Source organism: Pristiophorus japonicus, chromosome 3 (genome assembly GCF_044704955.1).
Source record: "Pristiophorus japonicus isolate sPriJap1 chromosome 3, sPriJap1.hap1, whole genome shotgun sequence".
Lineage (NCBI taxonomy): Eukaryota > Metazoa > Chordata > Chondrichthyes > Pristiophoridae > Pristiophorus > Pristiophorus japonicus.
This window is the reverse complement of record NC_091979.1, coordinates 184,940,908-184,958,724: the sequence shown is the minus strand read 5'-3', so window position 1 is coordinate 184,958,724 and position 17,817 is coordinate 184,940,908. Positions and strand designations below refer to the sequence as shown.

Here is a 17,817-nt window from a genome sequence, read left to right as displayed (position 1 = left end):
TCGAGCTTACGTTGAGCTTCGTTGGAACAGTGGAGGAGGCGAATTAAAGTAACAGGCGACTGAAAGCTTGGGGTCACACTTACGGACTGAATGGATGTGTTCCGCGAAGCAGTCACCCAATCTACGTTTGATCTCTCCAATGTAGAGAAGGCATCGTGAGCAGCGAATACAGTATACTAAATTGCAAGTACAGGTGTGACATCCAAAATCCGGGCCGATCTGTGGCGAGGTCATCCGGAAACCGGAAAAGTTCCGAAATCAGACTCCCCCGCCTCGGCCGCCCGACCTTGCCTCAGCCCGACCTCCCCCGGCCCCACCTCGGACGGGCCCTACCGACCCCGCCTGACATCCCCTCCCTTACCTACCGTCCCCGGCCAAGGCAAAGACGTTCCGAAATCCGGAAAGACCCGGAATCCGGAATGGCCTCAGTCCAGAGGTTTACGGACATCACACCTGTAGTACAAGTAAAGTGGAGTACGAGAAGAAGCTTGCAGGGAACATTAAGGTGGATTGCAAAAGTTTCTATAGATATGTAAAGAGAAAAAGGTTAGTAAAGACAAACGTAGGTCACCTGCAGTCAGAATCAGGGGAAGTCATAACGGGGAACAAAGAAACGGCGGACCAATTGAACAAGTACTTTGGTTCGGTATTCACGAAGGAGGACACAAACAACCTTCCGGATATAAAAGGGGTCAGAGGATCTAGTAAGGAGGAGGAACTGAGGGAAATCCTTATTAGTCGGGAAATTGTGTTGGGGAAATTGATGGGATTGAAGGCCGATAAATCCCCAGGCCTGCATCCCAGAGTACTTAAGGAGGTGGCCTTGGAAATAGCGGATGCATTGACAGTCATTTTCCAACATTCCATTGACTCTGGATCAGTTCCTATCGAGTGGAGGGTAGCCAATGTAACCCCACTTTTTAAAAGAAGGAGGGAGAGAAAACAGGGAATTATAGACTGGTCAGCCTGACATCGGTTGTGGGTAAAATGATGGAATCAATTATTAAGGACGTCATAGCAGTGCATTTGGAAAGAGGTGACATGATAGGTCCAAGTCAGCATGGATTTGTGAAAGGGAAATCATGCTTGACAAATCTTCTGGAATTTTTTGAGGATGTTTCCAGTTGAGTGGACAAGGGAGAACCAGTTGATGTGGTATATTTGGACTTTCAGAAGGCTTTCGACAAGGTCCCACACAAGAGATTAATGTGCAAAGTTAAAGCACATGGGATTGGGGGTAGTGTGCCGACGTGGATTGAGAACTGGTTGTCAGACAGGAAGCAAAGAGTAGGAGTAAATGGGTACTTTTCAGAATGGCAGGCAGTGACTAGTGGGGTACCGCAAGGTTCTGTGCTGGGGCCCCAGCTGTTTACACTGTACATTAATGATTTAGACGAGGGGATTAAATGTAGTATCTCCAAATTTGCAGATGACACTAAGTTGGGTGGCAGCGTGAGCTGCGAGGAGGATGCTATGAGGCTGCAGAGCGACTTGGATAGGTTAGGTGAGTGGGCAAATGCATGGCAGATGAAGTATAATGTGGATAAATGTGAGGTTATCCACTTTGGTGGTAAAAACAGAGAGACAGACTATTATCTGAATGGTGACAGATTAGGAAAAGGGGAGGTGCAACGAGACCTGGGTATCATGGTACATCAGTCATTGAAGGTTGGCATGCAGGTACAGCAGGCGGTTAAGAAAGCAAATGGCATGTTGGCCTTCATAGCGAGGGGATTTGAGTACAGGGGCAGGGAGGTGTTGCTACAGTTGTACAGGGCCTTGGTGAGGCCACACCTGGAGTATTGTGTACAGTTTTGGTCTCCTAACCTGAGGAAGGACATTCTTGCTATTGAGGGAGTGCAGCGAAGGTTCACCGGGATGGTGGGACTGACCTATCAAGAAAGACTGGATCAACTGGGCTTGTATTCACTGGAGTTCAAAAGAATGAGAGGGGACCTCATAGAAACGTTTAAAATTCTGACGGGGTTAGACAGGTTAGATGCAGGAAGAATGTTCCCAATGTTGGGGAAGTCCAGAACCAGGGGACACAGTCTCAGGATAAGGGGTAAGCCATTTAGAACCGAGATGAGGAGAAACTTCTTCACCCAGAGAGTGGTGAACCTGTGGAATTCTCTACCACAGAAAGTTGTTGAGGCCAATTCACTAAATATATTCAAAAAGGAGTTAGATGAAGTCCTTACTACTAGGGGGATCAAGGGGTATGGCGAGAAAGCAGGAATGGGGTACTGAAGTTGCACGTTCAGCCATGAACTCATTGAATGGCGGTGCAGGCTAGAAGGGCCGAATGACCTACTCCTGCACCAATTTTCTATGTTTCTATGTAAATCGCTGTTTCACCTGGAAGGTGTGTATGGGGCCCTGGACAGTGGGAAGGTTGGAGGTAAAAGTGTAGGTGAAACAGCAATTTACTTGCACTTCTTCTGTGATTGCACAGGAAGATGCTGTGGAAAGGGGAGGGGGTGTTGGGGATGATTGAGGAGTGGACCAGAGTGTTCTGGTAGGAGCGGTCCCTTTGGAATGCTGAAAGGGGAGGGGAAGATGTGTCTGGTGGTGGGATCACGCTGAATGTGGCAGAAATGGCGGAGGATGATCCGTTGAATGTGGACGCTGGTGGGGTGAAAGACGAGGACAAGCGAAGCCCTATCATGGTTCTTTGAGGGGAAGGAGTGAGAGATGTGTGGGAAATGGAACGGATGGCATGTGAAAAAAATGGAACAGTATTAGAGAAAAACATGAAGTTGGCCTTTGCTAAAATTAAAAAACTAGCACACTAGCTAAAATTAATGACATTTGTGTCAAGGGAGCTGAAGTATTGTGCACTCAAACAGCTCCAGACAAGCTGAAGGAAGCTCACAGAGTGCTTGGCTTGTAGTCTAGGACTTCGAACCTCAGAACCCAGGTTGTGTGAGGCAAGAACCTGACAACTGGGCATGTCATCCATCCAGGCCACTTCAATATGTCTCAATTTCCATTCAGCTCAAACACTCAATTCCAGCTGCTCATTTCTGTGCTCCAGGCAAGGGAGCATGGAACTTATCAGTTTTAAATCCATAAATTATAGATGGTCCAACCACGAGTGATAAAGCAGCAATTTAATGAAAGATCACACTGTCATAAAACAAGAGCGCAAAACCCTTGTGGCTTATAGATGTCATCTGAACTGACATCACTATGATCCAAGTCTTAGCATTTGTATTACAATAAAAATGAGAAGATTAAGGACAGTTACAAGCAGTGTGGAAATAACTTACGGTAGTCAGTGATCAAGACACCACTGCAGAATAAATGCAAGTGGTCTGCAAGAGGGCAAAATAAGGAAGTAATTCTACAGGACGGGTAAGGCCCACCACTTGCCACTTTCCTCAGAAGTTTCACATACCTGTGGATTTTTAAAAAGTGCGTATTTCTCAATGCGTTCAGCAAACATGAGCTTATTCTGACTGTCCCGAGTCCAGTTCAGCAAGTTTTCCACTAGATTTTCGTGATCTTCAAAGATCCGCTCTGAAATTAAAAGAAAATATAAGGATCGTGTGGGAAAACTGTACTTGAAAAACTGATGGAACACAGCAAGAGGAAAGAAACAAAAACAAAGAGAATTCGAACCAGTGGACTTTGTTTTAATAGACTGACCAAATTTTGCCGATAGCCAACTAGCCGACTCAGATTTGCTAGCCTCAGTTATGTTACGGGCTTATCGAGCCCCTCTGCAGCTCCTACCATTTAGAAACAGGGTGTTTCAATGTTTTTGAAGTGTTGGTTTGGACCCTTAGCTGATGAATGGTAGCCTTTTAACATTTTAGATATAGTTGTCACATTAGGGGTTCTGGAGAAAGAAAACACTACCACCTCCCACACTTAACCCACTACAACCCCAGCCACAATAGTTCCAAGCCTCACTACAGTTTGTACAGAAAACTGCCAACAATTTTATTTCTGCAGCTTTCAGAAACAGAATTTTCACCGGATTGCTGCAGCATAATGGCTCAGTGTAGGCCAATGGCTACTGAGCCTGACCCAATTCAAATCCAACCGGGCCTGACCCAATTCAAATCCAACCGGGCCTGACCCAATTCAAATCCTACCGAGTCAGACCCAATTCAAATCCCACCGGGCCAGACCAAATTCAAATCCCACCGGGCCAGGCCAAATTCAAATCCCACCGGGCCAGGCCAAATTCAAATCCCACCGGGCCAGGCCAAATTCAAATCCCACCGGGCCAGGCCAAATTCAAATCCCACCGGGCCAGGCCAAATTCAAATCCCACCGGGCCAGGCCAAATTCAAATCCCACCGGGCCAGGCCAAATTCAAATCCCACGGGCCAGGCCAAATTCAAATCCCACCGGGCCAGGCCAAATTCAAATCCCACCGGGCCAGGCCAAATTCAAATCCCACCGGGCCAGGCCAAATTCAAATCCCACCGGGCCAGGCCAAATTCAAATCCCACCGGGCCAGACCAAATTCAAATCCTACCGGGCCAGACCAAATTCAAATCCCACCGGGCCAGACCAAATTCAAATCAAACTGAGCCAGAACAGATCCATAACCTACCTAGCCAGACCAGCTTCATAACCTGCCGGGCCAGACCTAATTCAACTCCAACCAGACCAGTCCAAATCCTAGGCTTTTTCACTCAACAGCTAGATAAAAACCCACAGTGACGATTTTCAGTTTGTTTGATCGCATTACACCCTCCACAGTGGATTTTTGTCAATCATTTCACCAGCTCTACCACTAGATTGTGTACTAATTGATCATTTACATCTGACACTCAAATGGTCTAAATATCTTGCAGTGCAATTTAACCTGGCAGGTGTGCACATAATATTGACTCAAATGATTTAAAAAAAACCAGTTGCGTCTTGAATATCTGAAATTCATCCAATAGTTCAGTCTGCAGATAAGTTATTTCAAGCATCGCAGGATCAGGAATGCAGTGACAACTAAGGACCCAACAGAAGTGCATATATCCACAATCAGCCATGGCCCAATCATCTGCTATCCTCATGGATGAAGTGTTTGGCTGCCATTATATTATTTACAGAGCCTGACCTGACTGTAGCGAAGTGGACGGAGTGCCTCTGGAGGAGGAAGTATTCCTCCGCATCATTCCCACGTTAGGGCAGGTCCCGACTTCCGATTTACATAACTGCTCGTTGCTGGCACAAAGCCATTTTGAACTGATGCTACAGTTGAAGTGTAAATGCCGCCTTAGTTATTCTCTTTCCATAATACTGCACTTGTGGGGTGTGTTAAGACCATTCCTCTTCATTGGATCATACAAGGTCCACCCGACACACAGATACCATTGTGTAAACAGTCACTGGATCCTTTCTAATTAGCTCATGGGGAAGTAGAAGCACACAACTGGGGAATGAAGACTGGCCATCAGACACCAAAATGCATCAAGAATATCCTAAACAGGCAAAAGTATGCCGAATAATGAGATATATTTATATGGCCCTTCACAAAGCATGCCGAAAGGGTTAGATATATTAATTTGGTTTATTATAATTGTATTACAAGATGAATGTTTTAAATTTTAATTTCCCTCGTCTTTGTAATTACAATCTGGAGCACACACGCACCACGGAGCTCCAGTGCACATCTTACCGTGGATTTTCTTTTACCCTCAGAGAACAGCAAGGATCTGCAATTTGTTTAGAAAGCAGCACACCTTCAGTCTACAAACGTGACTATACAGAGCACCTTAACTAGGAGTAAAAACTACTTGCCTCCCCTAGAAACTGACTGTACAGCAGCATTTCAGTTTCCTGTAATCCCCAGATGATGATTTAAGTTGTCTTAAAAGATTAGTCTGCCTTGAAATTCTCTTAGCTGTAGCAGTGCTCGTCACTGATCTGTAAGTGGGCTGAGCAGCTTGAGTTCAGCAGTGCACCCAAACGACCCAATGTCTAATCATACAATAGTGTATTTCAGGGCTGTGAATATCATTCTTTCACAAGTGCTTCTCTAATTGTAAATAATCTTGGAAAACAATTAATTTGACCTTTGTTAATGTGCATGAAAGAACCCACTGGTTGGAGAGACCATATTAGTTTGACAACTGAGCAGGTGTATAATTCTGAATTTAAAATTTTTGGTGATACTTCTAAAAATCCATTGCTTTTCAGAATGTGCTGATTTAAACTGTGTTTGGCATTGGTCCAAGTTTTGAGAGTTATTGAGCAGCATTATGAACAGTGAGACTGTGATTGCTAGTCCCTACTGAGATTTGACAACCACAAGTCATTCCTGCTCTCAATATTAAAGTCTTCTATTATAAAACCAAAGCACATATACAGTGTTGTCACTAGGATTTCAGTACAGCATAATAGCGGGTGTATGGAATTTTCACATTCTGTCAACTTCAACTGTGGAGAAAATCAACCAGTACAATTCTAGATTCCACCTTTCTAAACTTGGGTTGTGCTTGGAAAGAGCATTTTCAACTGTATAACACTGGGGTGTAGTATAGGTTAGTCACTGGTGACAGTAACAGGAGCAATTTGAGATCATGAATTCAAGAGCATCATACAACAGTAAAATGCACTGGCTTAGGTGCAATTCTTGTCATCATCATAGGCGGTCCCGCGAACGAGAATGACTTGCTTTCACATGAGTTCACAGATGTTTCAATGAAGGACCCGATGTTCCAGTCCTGAACTCCAATTGAGAGGGTGGAAGATGCCTGAGCGTGGATTTTTTTTAAGAAAAACTTGTGGTGACCATTGCACATCAGCCACCACATGGGCTTGACAGAACTAGGCCTTTATCCAGTGGCAAGGGTTAACCAGGACGACTAGAGACCTGCTCTGCCCCTCCGCCACAAACACTCGTTGCACCTCCGCCACGATCTCCCGCCGCATCTCTGCACCAAACATGAGCCGGTCTTTCTCAGGACGGGGTGGCCCACAATGGTTTTATAGGATAGCAATGTACAAGACACTTTTTCTGCTCTAAAGTGTGGCGCTCTCTCCTGATTGGAAGCGGAGGACATATTTATTATACAGTATCCAGTTGGCATTTAAATCTACGTTCCCCTGACAATTGCTGCCCTGCCAATCATCGGTGGAGGTGCTAATGTGGACACCACAAGGACAGGATAGACCTTGGTTGTATTGCTCTTGTGGTGGAACTGTCAATACGCAAAGGAGAAATAATGGGCACTTGGACAAGATGTCTGAAGGCAATTGGAACCCATGCAGCTGTTCACCAAGGAGTCAATGTCCTCTGAGCAGGAGGAGGGGGGAGAACACCGAGGAGAAAATCATACTTTGCAAAGTAAGATGAATGTTCGGTTACAAAAGCAAATTCTTCTTGCAGCATATTGGTAGCAACTTACTATAGATGCCTGGTGACAGTACAGATGAACATATGCAGTCTACAGAAATGGTGAATCAAACATGGTCGATAGGGTGAAAGGGCCAAAAAAGCATTAAGGTCTGGAAACATTTTATGAACACACCCATCCAGAAGACCAGAAATTAATTTCCAGCACATTACAACATCTAATATACAATGGGTTGCTGAGCCCCACCAACTCACCCATTTGAAGCTCAGGAATTGTCTCCACCAATGACCAATCTGAGCTGAATCCACAGTGGGACTTATCCATGAGGTTGTCCAGCACCTGCCTGACTGTTTGTCTTTCATCAACCATCATAGTTTTGGAGCTCTCATCAGACATGTGGACCCGTATCACCAGCTGCAAGGACAGGATCAGACAGATGGACTTTCTACTTTATTACCTACAAAGATCAACACACATCAATACTCTTGATCTAGTTTCCCAAGAAATTTGTGCAGCCCGAAAGTGTTCTTCATACTTCATACATACTTTACTAGTTACCTTGTTTTCAGAGCAGCAGCCTAGTATCGGATCACCCACACTTTTTAATATACAAATAAACACTTACCTTATTAGTTAACTTGTATCTTTGTACCAAGCAGAATAAAGAAGGGTTGAGAATGACAAAGCTTCAAGCTGAATCCCCAATAAGTGTGGCTACACCTCATGCCTTCATGTTCAACTGAACCTTTGTCAGATTGTAAGAGATGCACTTGCTCATGTTGCTCCGAAAGAACTCTATAATTTACTGGCTCAGAAGTTTCCAAGCATTCTTAAGGCAGCACTGTAGTGTACCAGGTCACACCTGACTGTGGTGTTCATTTCCTTACTTCAGTCATAAATAATATGGATAGAAGTGTAGGAGATTACCAATGTCGGATCACCACCTGGCCAGCTGTCAGTCTGTTAAGTTGAAGAGTGACCCAATTATCAAAAGATGAACATGAGTTATGTGGATTGACTCACCCAAGGAAGGTACCTTGTCACTACTTGCTGGTTCCTCGCTTCCCTTCCCCTACCCGTTGCCCACCGCCCAGGACAGCCTAACTGATATGACTTCACTGAGATGGAGAGTTGCCACTCACTTCTTACCATCCCGACTGGGACACAGCATTTTGGTGCTTAAAAATGCTGGATTACTCAGGTAGATTTATACCTTTTAATACTCTTTGAAAATTCCTAAATACACATATATACAAACATATACACACATTTATATATTAACACACAAATATTTGGGGCCCAAATTTCCCCAGCCGCCCAGAGCGGCATAGTTATCCGTAGTACGCCGACTTTGTGGGGCAAAAAACTCGCCGAAAATTTATCTTTCAATTTGGCCACTCCTTCATTGCTCTGGTCCTGTGGCGTGGCGCTGCAGAGACTAAGGGGGGGGGGGGGGGGGGGAAAGAGGGGCGGAGCTTCGGCCGCACTTGCTCAGTGCAGCCGGCAGGGGGGTGGGGCTTGGGCCCAGCGTCACCTTGAGTGTGGGCAGGGGGACGCACGTCCGTTTGAGCGTGCAGGCATGCGCAATGCGCGTTTCAGCGTGCATGCGCACTAGAGCAGAAAGCTTGGCAATTGGCCAATTAAAGGGAGAGCGTCTTCAGTGCCTCAGCAGCATTGGCAAACGACCATATATAAAGATAAGTTGTGAAGTGATTTTTGGGTGGCTGAGGGAGTGGAAAGAAGTGCTACATAGGTGAGTGTAAGTCCAATACACCAATGATGCAAGAGCGTGCAACAAGAGCAAAGAATTTCCTCCATGAGAAAGTGGAGAAACTAGTCACTGTCATTGAGGAGAAATGGCTGGAGCTGGATATCAGTAAGAGTGATCCCACAAAAGTTCCACCCAAAGAAATGAGAAGACGATGGAACCTAGTTGCAGAAGAATACTCCGCAGGGGTGAATATCGCAAGATCTGGAAGCCAGTGCAAAAAGAAATGGCAGGACGTTGGTCACGCAGTGAGTGTAAGTAATATCTTCATCTTTAAATGGAATTGCAATTGTTAATGTGACCATCTGTGTATGACCCACTCATCAGAAGCACGCCATGTGTGAAAAGTTATATTTTCATATTTGCAGAAGAAGTTGGTCCACAACAAAAGGGAAAGACTTAAAACAGGAGGAGGGCCGCCAAATCTGCACCAACTATTACCCCTGGAACAGAGGGTCGCTGCCTTGCTGAGTCGCACCTTCAGAAAAAGAATCAGCTCTGCACAAGCTGGGCCCAGACACGAGGGTGAGGGTGAGTCATTAAAATGCATCGTCACCCTTCAAATCAACCTGCTGACTGGCCTGCTACGCGCGAGACTACTCATACCACCCATCCTGCCCCCTCCTGTGCTACTAACCATTTGACTGATCTGTTGTATTTTGCAGAAGAGGACAATCCTGAAGATCCTGATGATCCACCAGAAGATCCAGATCCGTGCGCTCCAGACCAAGACGGATGGGGGGGGGGGGGGGGGGGGAGAGGGGGAAGAGGGTTCCATGGAAATGTGTTCACAGGAGAATGCTGATTGTGATATGGATCAGTCCATAGTACAGGGCATCACACTGCCAGAAACCTCCACAGCTTCCGAGGTTGCGGGTCCCAGTGGTGGTGGTAAAATGCATGTTGGAACACCCAGTGCCCTACCGTCCTAGCCTACGCCTCGCACTGTAGAGGTGCCACCAGGCAGACCCACGGCGAGGGGAAGGAGACGCCGACCAGTCTCTCCTGAGATGCAGCCTTCATCAGATGTTAATCAGGTGATGTCATTGGGTGAGACCACCAATGCCCTTACAAGATCACTCGTGGCGACAGTCAGTGGGGTGCGTGATGAGGTTGCGACATTGTCGGGAGAAATATTAGCACTGAGACGGGAACAGAGGGCGGGCATTTCAGAGGGTGTGCAAACGATGGCAGATGTCATGAGGGAGCTAGCTGCTGCAATAAGGGCACAAAGGCCAGTTACTCAGATGCCACTCCCACTTCAATCCACGCACCAGCCACCGGTGACACCCAAGCCGGGCCCCCCAACCCCCACCCCGCCACCATCAACCGACCCTATGAGGAAGTGCATTTTCCCCGAGATGTGGGTGAGGGATGGGTGCAGCCTTTGTTTGCTGTTGTTGCTGCTGTTGAAGTGCATTGTAAACTTTCCAATAAAAGATATTTTGCAATAAGACTGAATCATGTTCCATTATCACCTCATATTTAGGAACTGTAAAAAAAAAAAAAAAAAATCCCTCACCCTTAGTCATGCTTGCCTGCCGCCCCTAGCCCTAGCCAAAGGGCTAGCCGGTACATTCTGCAGTCGGCAAGGCAGGACTGCTCTATTTTCAGTAGCTGATTTATCTTTCCTTTATTTTTGATGTTGTGGTGAAGATGTTGTGCTGAAGCCAAGATGCTGTGAAGGTGTTTAGTGCTTTAGAATCCTCTAACTCACCTTCCCTTCCCCCCACCCCACCACCCCCCCTCCCAAATCTCTGGCTAACTGCGCTGATTTCTTAAATGTAGGTAAGGTTTTTCTATGCGTACAAAAGTGGCCACACACACTGGCCTAAGTTAGTTTGGAGTAACTTTTAGCTGGCCAAATTTGCTTCTATGGCCAAAACAGGCATAAATGGCTGGTCACGCCCCCTTTTGGAAAAAAACACTAAACTAAAAAAAACTAACTAACTGACTTACACTGGAGCAAGTTAAATGGGGAAATTTGCGATTTTTAAGTTACTCCAAAAAAAAACTACTTGCTCCAAAAAAAGCGGGGCAACTCCTGGGGAAATTTGAGCCCATATATCCTTGGGAAAGTACAGTATCAGCATTGAGCACTCAAAGGTCAGAGTTAACATGGGTTAGAAATAATGCAAGGTAGATGGCTCTGTGCAGTGCCACGCTCTGTATTGCATCATTCCACTAATGCCTTACTCACTGACTAGCTGAAAATCCACTCATGCAATCAGGTTCCCATGACTTCAACATCAATTTCAACCTCGAAAGATACCTGGACCAGAGAGAGCCCCAGAGTGAGGCAAACATCAGTCGCTGATCTACAAATGGAGGCAATTTTGTGAAAACTCTCTACTGGATGGAGTCATACCTAGCACAAAGGAAGATAGTCGTGGTTGTTGGAAGTCAATCATCTCAGCCCAAGGACATCGCTACAGGAGTTCCTCAGGGCAATGTCCTACGCCCAACCATCTTCAGCTGCTTCATTAATGACCGTCCCTCCATCATAAAGGTCAGAAGTGGGGATGTTCGCACAGGGTTCAGTTCGCAATTCCTCAGAAAATGGAAGCAGTCTATGTTCGCATGAAGCAAGACCTGGACGACATTCAGGCTTGGGCTCAGTGGAAAGCAACATTTATGCCACACAAGTGCCAAGCAAGACTACCTCCAACAAATGAGAGTCGAACCACCTCCCCTTGACATTCAACAGGATTATCATTGCTGAATCCCCCACCAACATCCTGGGGGGGTCACCATTGACCAGAAACGTAACTGGACCAGCCACATAAATACTATGGCAGCAAGAGCAGGTCAGGGACTAGGTATTCTGCGGCAAGTGACTCACCTACCGACTCCCCAAAGCCTTTCCACCATCCACAAGGCTCAAGTCAGGAGTGTGATGGAATACTTTCCACTTGCCTGGATTGTGCAGCTCCAGCAACTCAAGACCATCCAGGACAAAGCAGCCAGCTTGATTGGCACCCCATCCATCAGCTTAAACATTCACTCACTCCCTCCCTCCACCACCAGCGCACCGTGGCTGCAGTGTGTACCATCTACAAGATGCAATGCAGCAACTCGCCAAGACTTCTTTGACAGCACCTCGCAAACCCTCGACCTCTACCACCCAGAAGGACAAAGGCAGCAAGCACATGGGAACACCACCAACTCCATGTTCTCCTGCAAGTCACACACCATCCTGACTTGGAAATTAATCTCCGCTCCTTCATCATCACTGGGTCAAAATCCTGAAACTCTCACAGCACAGTGGGAGTACCTTCACCATACGGACTGCAGCGGTTCACCACCATCTTCTCAAGGGCAATTAGAGATGAGCAATATATGCCCACCTTGCCAGCAACATCCCATGAACAAATTTTAAAAATGACCTCTGATTAAACTGAGGCTCCATCGTCAATGTCTAATCCAAAAGATGGCACATCCGACAGTGCAGCACTCCCTCAGTATTTCATTGAAGTATCAGTCGAGATTATGGATTCAAGCCCAAGGATACAAATTGGCTGGGTAACAGGAAGCAGAGGGTTGTGGTGAATGAATGCTTTTCAGACTGGGAGGTGGCTTGCAGTGGTGAATCCCACGGGTCAGTTTTGGATCCATTACACTTTAATTTTAGAAACGACCCAGACTCGGATGTAGGAAGCAGCATTATAAAGGCCCCAAGTTTCCACACGCGGCAAAACAGGCGCCCCTCCGAGCTGGGCGCCGGTTTTTCGCGCCGAAAACGGCGCCTGAAAAAAAACGCGGTATTCTCGAGCGCCTTGCAGCTCGATGTCTGCTTGGCTTGGCGCACAGGGGGTGGAGCCTACCACTCGTGCCGATTTTGTAAGTAGGAGGGAGCGGGTACAATTTAAATGAGTTTTTTTGGTGCCGGCAACCCTGCACGTGCGCGTTGGAGCGTTCGCGCACGCGCAGTCTGAAGTAAACATTGGCACTCGGCCATTTTAAAAAGTGGTGCAGAAAAAGTGAAAATTTGTTTATTGAACCCTTGCAAAGGCTTGTATTTTAATTTTCTTGATATTTCTGTGTGTGAGGGAGTGCATTCTGTAATTAAAGATAGACTGTGATAAACGGGACACATGCACTTGTTTGAGACTATTCAAATTCTTTGTAGCTGTTCAATTTTTAACATTTTTTAATAAAACCACATTGCCCTTCCATGATTAGCACTGAGGCTTCTTGCAGCTTTCTCCCCCTGCCGTCGGTCGGGCCAGACGGCAAACGGCTGCCTCAAGTACTGGGGCTTCTTCCAGCTTTCTCCCCCTGCCGTCGGTCGGTCCCGACGGCAAACCGCTGCCTGAAAGGCCTGCCTGAAGCACTTTCACACAGGTAGGAACATGGTTTATTTAATCTTTTCTTTGCTTATAAATTTTTATTCAGGTTGGATTTATTTGTATAATATTTGTATAAGTATAACTAAGGATTTATTGTAGAATTTAATGACTTCCCTTCCCCCCCCCACCTCGTTCCTGAGCTGGAGTACTGTGGATAATTCTGGGCACCACACTTCAGGAAAGATGTAAAGGCCTTAGAAAGGTACAGAGGAAGTTTTCCAGGATGTTACCAGGGATGTGGGACTTCAGTTATGAGGAGGGGTTGGGAAAGTTAGGACTGTTCTCCTTGGAACAGGGAAGATTAAGAGCTGACCTCAGAGGTTTTCAAGCTGGTGAGTGGTTTTGATAGAGTGGAGAAAAACTATTCCCTCTGGCCAAGGGGTCAATAACCAAGGGTCACAGCTTTAAAATCATTGGTTAAAGATCTAGAGGGGAGATGAGGAAAATTCTTTTTCACTGGAGAGTTGTAGGGATCTGGATTCCCTACCTGAAAAGGTGGTGGGAGCTGATTCCATAAACAAGTTTAAAAAAGGAGTTCGACAGGTACCCAAGGATGAGGAACTTGCAGGGTTTATGTTTAAAATGCAGGAGTGTGGGACTATGCATGACTGCTCTTTCAAAGAACCAGCACAGGCACAATGGGCCGAATAACAGTACTGCAAGTTTCTAAGCATTATATTTTTAAAATTCATTTGTGGGATGTGGGCATCGCTGGCAAGGCCAGCATTTTTTGCCCATCACTAGTTGCCTGAAAAGATGGTGGTGGGCCAACTGAGTGGCTTTCTTGGCCACTTCAGAGGGCAGTTAAGGGCCAACCACATTGGTGTGGGACTGGAATCACAGATAGGCCAGACTGAGCAAGAATGTCAGGTTTCCTTCCCGAAAGAACATTAGCGAACCTGTTGGATTTTTATGACAATCTGACAGCTTCATGGTCACTTTTACTGATACCAGCTTTTTATTTCCAGATTTTGAACCTGAATGCAAATTCTCAAACCAAAATCACTTCCAACACACAAAGGGTCTGGTAATTATGAAAGCAACTTCTGACAGAGCACACCCCCCCGAATTATCTGGGCAGTTAGCATCTGTAGAGAACAGAAAAAGTTAACATTTCAGATGTAGACCCATTGTTGGAATATCTCTCCATAGGTGCTGACTGACCTGCTGAATGTTACCACCATTTTCTGTCTTTGTTTAATTGTTTGCATCTGGAATTTTTTCTTTGCTTTTTGCCACCCCCTTACCTTTTTGATTTGTGCTTCTTTGATCTTCTCCAACGCCACCCTGATTTTTTCTGCTTTCTGCCTGGCAGCTTGCTCCTCCTGCAGATACACAGTGAGCAAATTTAAGACAAATCAGGACACTATAATGCACCAGGGAATACACCTTTCAGACACAGCACGGCAGAATCGAAAGCATCTTCTTATGACCAACCACCACTGTGCAGTGAGCTCAGGACACAATTCAAGCAACATCCCCAAATCTTGTAGCATCACATAGGAGTTTGAATTGGATGCCACTAAAAAACGAGATCCTCCCCCAAATATCCTTCATTGCATCTGCTCTAAAAATGGAGTTTTCAGCCTTCAGCTTGTTCATGGGATGAACTTAACTGGGAAACAAAAATCTCACAACCGATGGAACTTTTCTGTTAAGGGAACAAATTGCATTTGCTGTTGACCAGACTATTCACATCCAATTGCATTCAAGATAACAGTAACAACTGCTACATTTATACTGCCTGGACTCAAATGATGATCAGTGAAAACCATTCTTTAGATTTACCTGTATGGCACAAAGTGGTACCCTGACAGAGCGTTGGTTCGAACAAGCTGGGATGGTTCAGGAATATAATCACCATAAACATTATCCCGTGCCACAAAAGACTGAGCTGTTAACGCGATGACAGTGCCCAAGCTATTAGCTGAGAAACCAATTAAGCAAAGAGCAAAAAAAACACTCAGCAGCAGGCTCCTGTGCTAACATTGCTGCTTTACAGAAATAATCAATTCTCCCCGCCTCCTTTTTAATTTTATATTATACATGGCTAAAAACTGGTGACGTTCATTCATCACATGCCAGTTAGATAATATCAGACACAGCAGGTGCAGGCACTCTGGAACACAATGGGATTTTTATACTTTGATGTTGCGCGAGACCAGAGGCCTCTGGGGAGTTCAGCCTCAAATCTCAAGGGAATTAAATGGTATGCATCAACAAGTTACACGCATTGAACCGATAAGATAAATTAATCAGAAACAGGAGATTAATGTTTTAATATAGATATCCTTATCCATATCTGTAAAATGTCTAAAAACTATGGTGTTGCCTTGACCACCTGCTGATACTGGCTAGGTTGTCTTGTGTAAGGAGAAAAGAAGGGGCTCTCATCCTTCAAGGCAACCTCCTGAAGGGGTAGCCAGGCAGCTGCACCAACAGTAGCCCCAGGGAGAGCTGGTCAAGTGCAGAATGGACACGAGAGGGGTTGGGCAGCGAAAAAGGGGAAGTGCTACATACAAAATTGAACTGTTAACAAGACGCACTGTCGTTTTCTACTGCATAATTTAAAAAAACATTTCTGATTTTCTGTTCACATACTGCGGTTCACTCTAATCATCTGGGCTCCATTTTAAAAGTAGTTTGCTCAGTTCAGAGATATTGGCTGCGAGAAAAAGGAACACGAGCCATACATCCTCCATGAATTGGTTTGGTAATTTTCTCCCCTTTCCTTCTGAAGGCAGATTCTTGCTAGGGTACAGTTTCACAGGCACCACTCAATCAGCCTCCAATACCTTGTAATATCATTCATTGTGTGTTGGCAGACTCTTCGATCATGCGGTGCATTGCAATCGAACCTGCTGCCGTCTTCATCAGGCTTCCATATTCACTCTTTCCAGAGTCATTGGACAGTGAGTTCAAGAATAGCAAGGCCAATTTCAGCAACCCGACAGCCACCCAGCTGAGATCAATGAATTCAACACAGACAAGAATCAGCTTTGTTTGCATAGCTCATTGATCTCTTCAACTAATCCACTGAAGGATGCACCCTCCTGTCATCTGAATGTAATCATGGTAAAAGGCTAAGAATTGGATTCGGTAATTGGGGGAATAGGTTTGCTGTAAAGATCCGGTTAAAACATCATGGAGCTAAATTCTGAGCCTGGTGTAGTGCACTGTAAGTCCTAGACACCTAAACTTAACAGGATGGGATCAAAATGTCTGCCTGAAAAATGACAGCTTATTCTAAAATCAGCAAGACTCTGGCCTGGAGCACTGTCCATAGAGCCATAGTAATAACCAGCCGCCTGCAAATGTTAACAAGTCAAACAGCTGCGGCAAATACATAGCTAGATGCGATCAAAATCTAATCAATTTACTCTTCTGTTTAAATTTAACTTCAGATGGTGGAGACACAGTATACAAAGTCTGAATCAGTTGCTGCCAAGAAAACCCAGGTGTCCAGTTAACATTCTGATGAACTAACAGGATGAATGAATTGTGCACTGACTGACCAATGTCAGTGTTCTCGACCAGGCCAATATCCCCAGCATCGAAGCACAGACCACCACACTTGACCAGCTCCATTGGGCGGGCCACATTGTTCACATGCTGGACACAAGACTCCCAAAGCAAGTGCTCTACTCGGAACTCCTACATGGCAAGCGAGCCTCAGGTGGGCAGAGGAAACGTTTCAAGGACACCCTCAAAGTCTCCTTGATAAAGTGCAACATCCCCACCGACACCTAGGAGTCCCTGGCCAAAGATTGCCCCAAGTGGAGGAAGAGCATCTGGGAGGGCGCTGAGCACTTCGAGTCTCGTCGCTGAGAGCATGCAGAAAACAAGCGTAGGCAGCGGAAGGAGCATGCAGCAAACCAGACTCCCCACCCATCCTTCCCTCCAACGACTGTCAGTCCCACCTGTGACAAAGACTGTAATTCCCGTATTAGACTGTACAGTCACCTGAGAACTCACTTTTGGAGTGCAAACAAGTCTTCCTCGATTTCAAGAGACTGCCTGTGAAGAAGAATTGTGCCCGCCTGGCTCTGGCTGGCCGCGTGCGGGACTACCCGGCTTGGTATTTCTGCATGTTTGCGTTGGACGACACTGGCTCAGTCTTGCCCTGCATGGGTGGGGCACCACCACCAGCCTGCAACATTCCCTCTAAGCTGCGTGGCAGTGCAGCTTATTTGCCAGTACTGTACAGCCCGGGACAGGCTTTTCCATATTAAGTTTTACGCATGCACAGGACAGGGCCCGGGGCCCCGACACCTAGCCAGGTGCCAGACACCGGCCTGGCCTGGGGTCCCGACAGACACGGGCCGGGGGCCCCCGATACCAGCCTGGCCTGGGGCCCCGACACTGGCCCAGCTGCGGGCAGGGACCA

At 46.1% G+C, this 17,817-nt stretch overlaps 1 protein-coding gene across 6 annotated transcripts in view; it reads right to left on the bottom strand.

Annotated features, from left to right (window-relative positions):
* raph1a (Ras association (RalGDS/AF-6) and pleckstrin homology domains 1a) overlaps nucleotides 1–17,817 on the bottom strand; it is a 342,525-nt gene that overhangs the window by 71,445 nt on the left and 253,263 nt on the right. For all 6 annotated transcript variants that reach the window (XM_070876085.1, XM_070876083.1, XM_070876086.1 and 3 more), the window contains 3 exons: nucleotides 14,678–14,755; nucleotides 7,568–7,727; nucleotides 3,401–3,522 (listed from right to left, as the gene is read on the bottom strand). In XM_070876085.1, coding sequence (XP_070732186.1) covers nucleotides 3,401–3,522; nucleotides 7,568–7,727; nucleotides 14,678–14,755 — 360 coding nt within the window. The remainder of the gene's footprint in view (nucleotides 1–3,400; nucleotides 3,523–7,567; nucleotides 7,728–14,677; nucleotides 14,756–17,817) is intronic.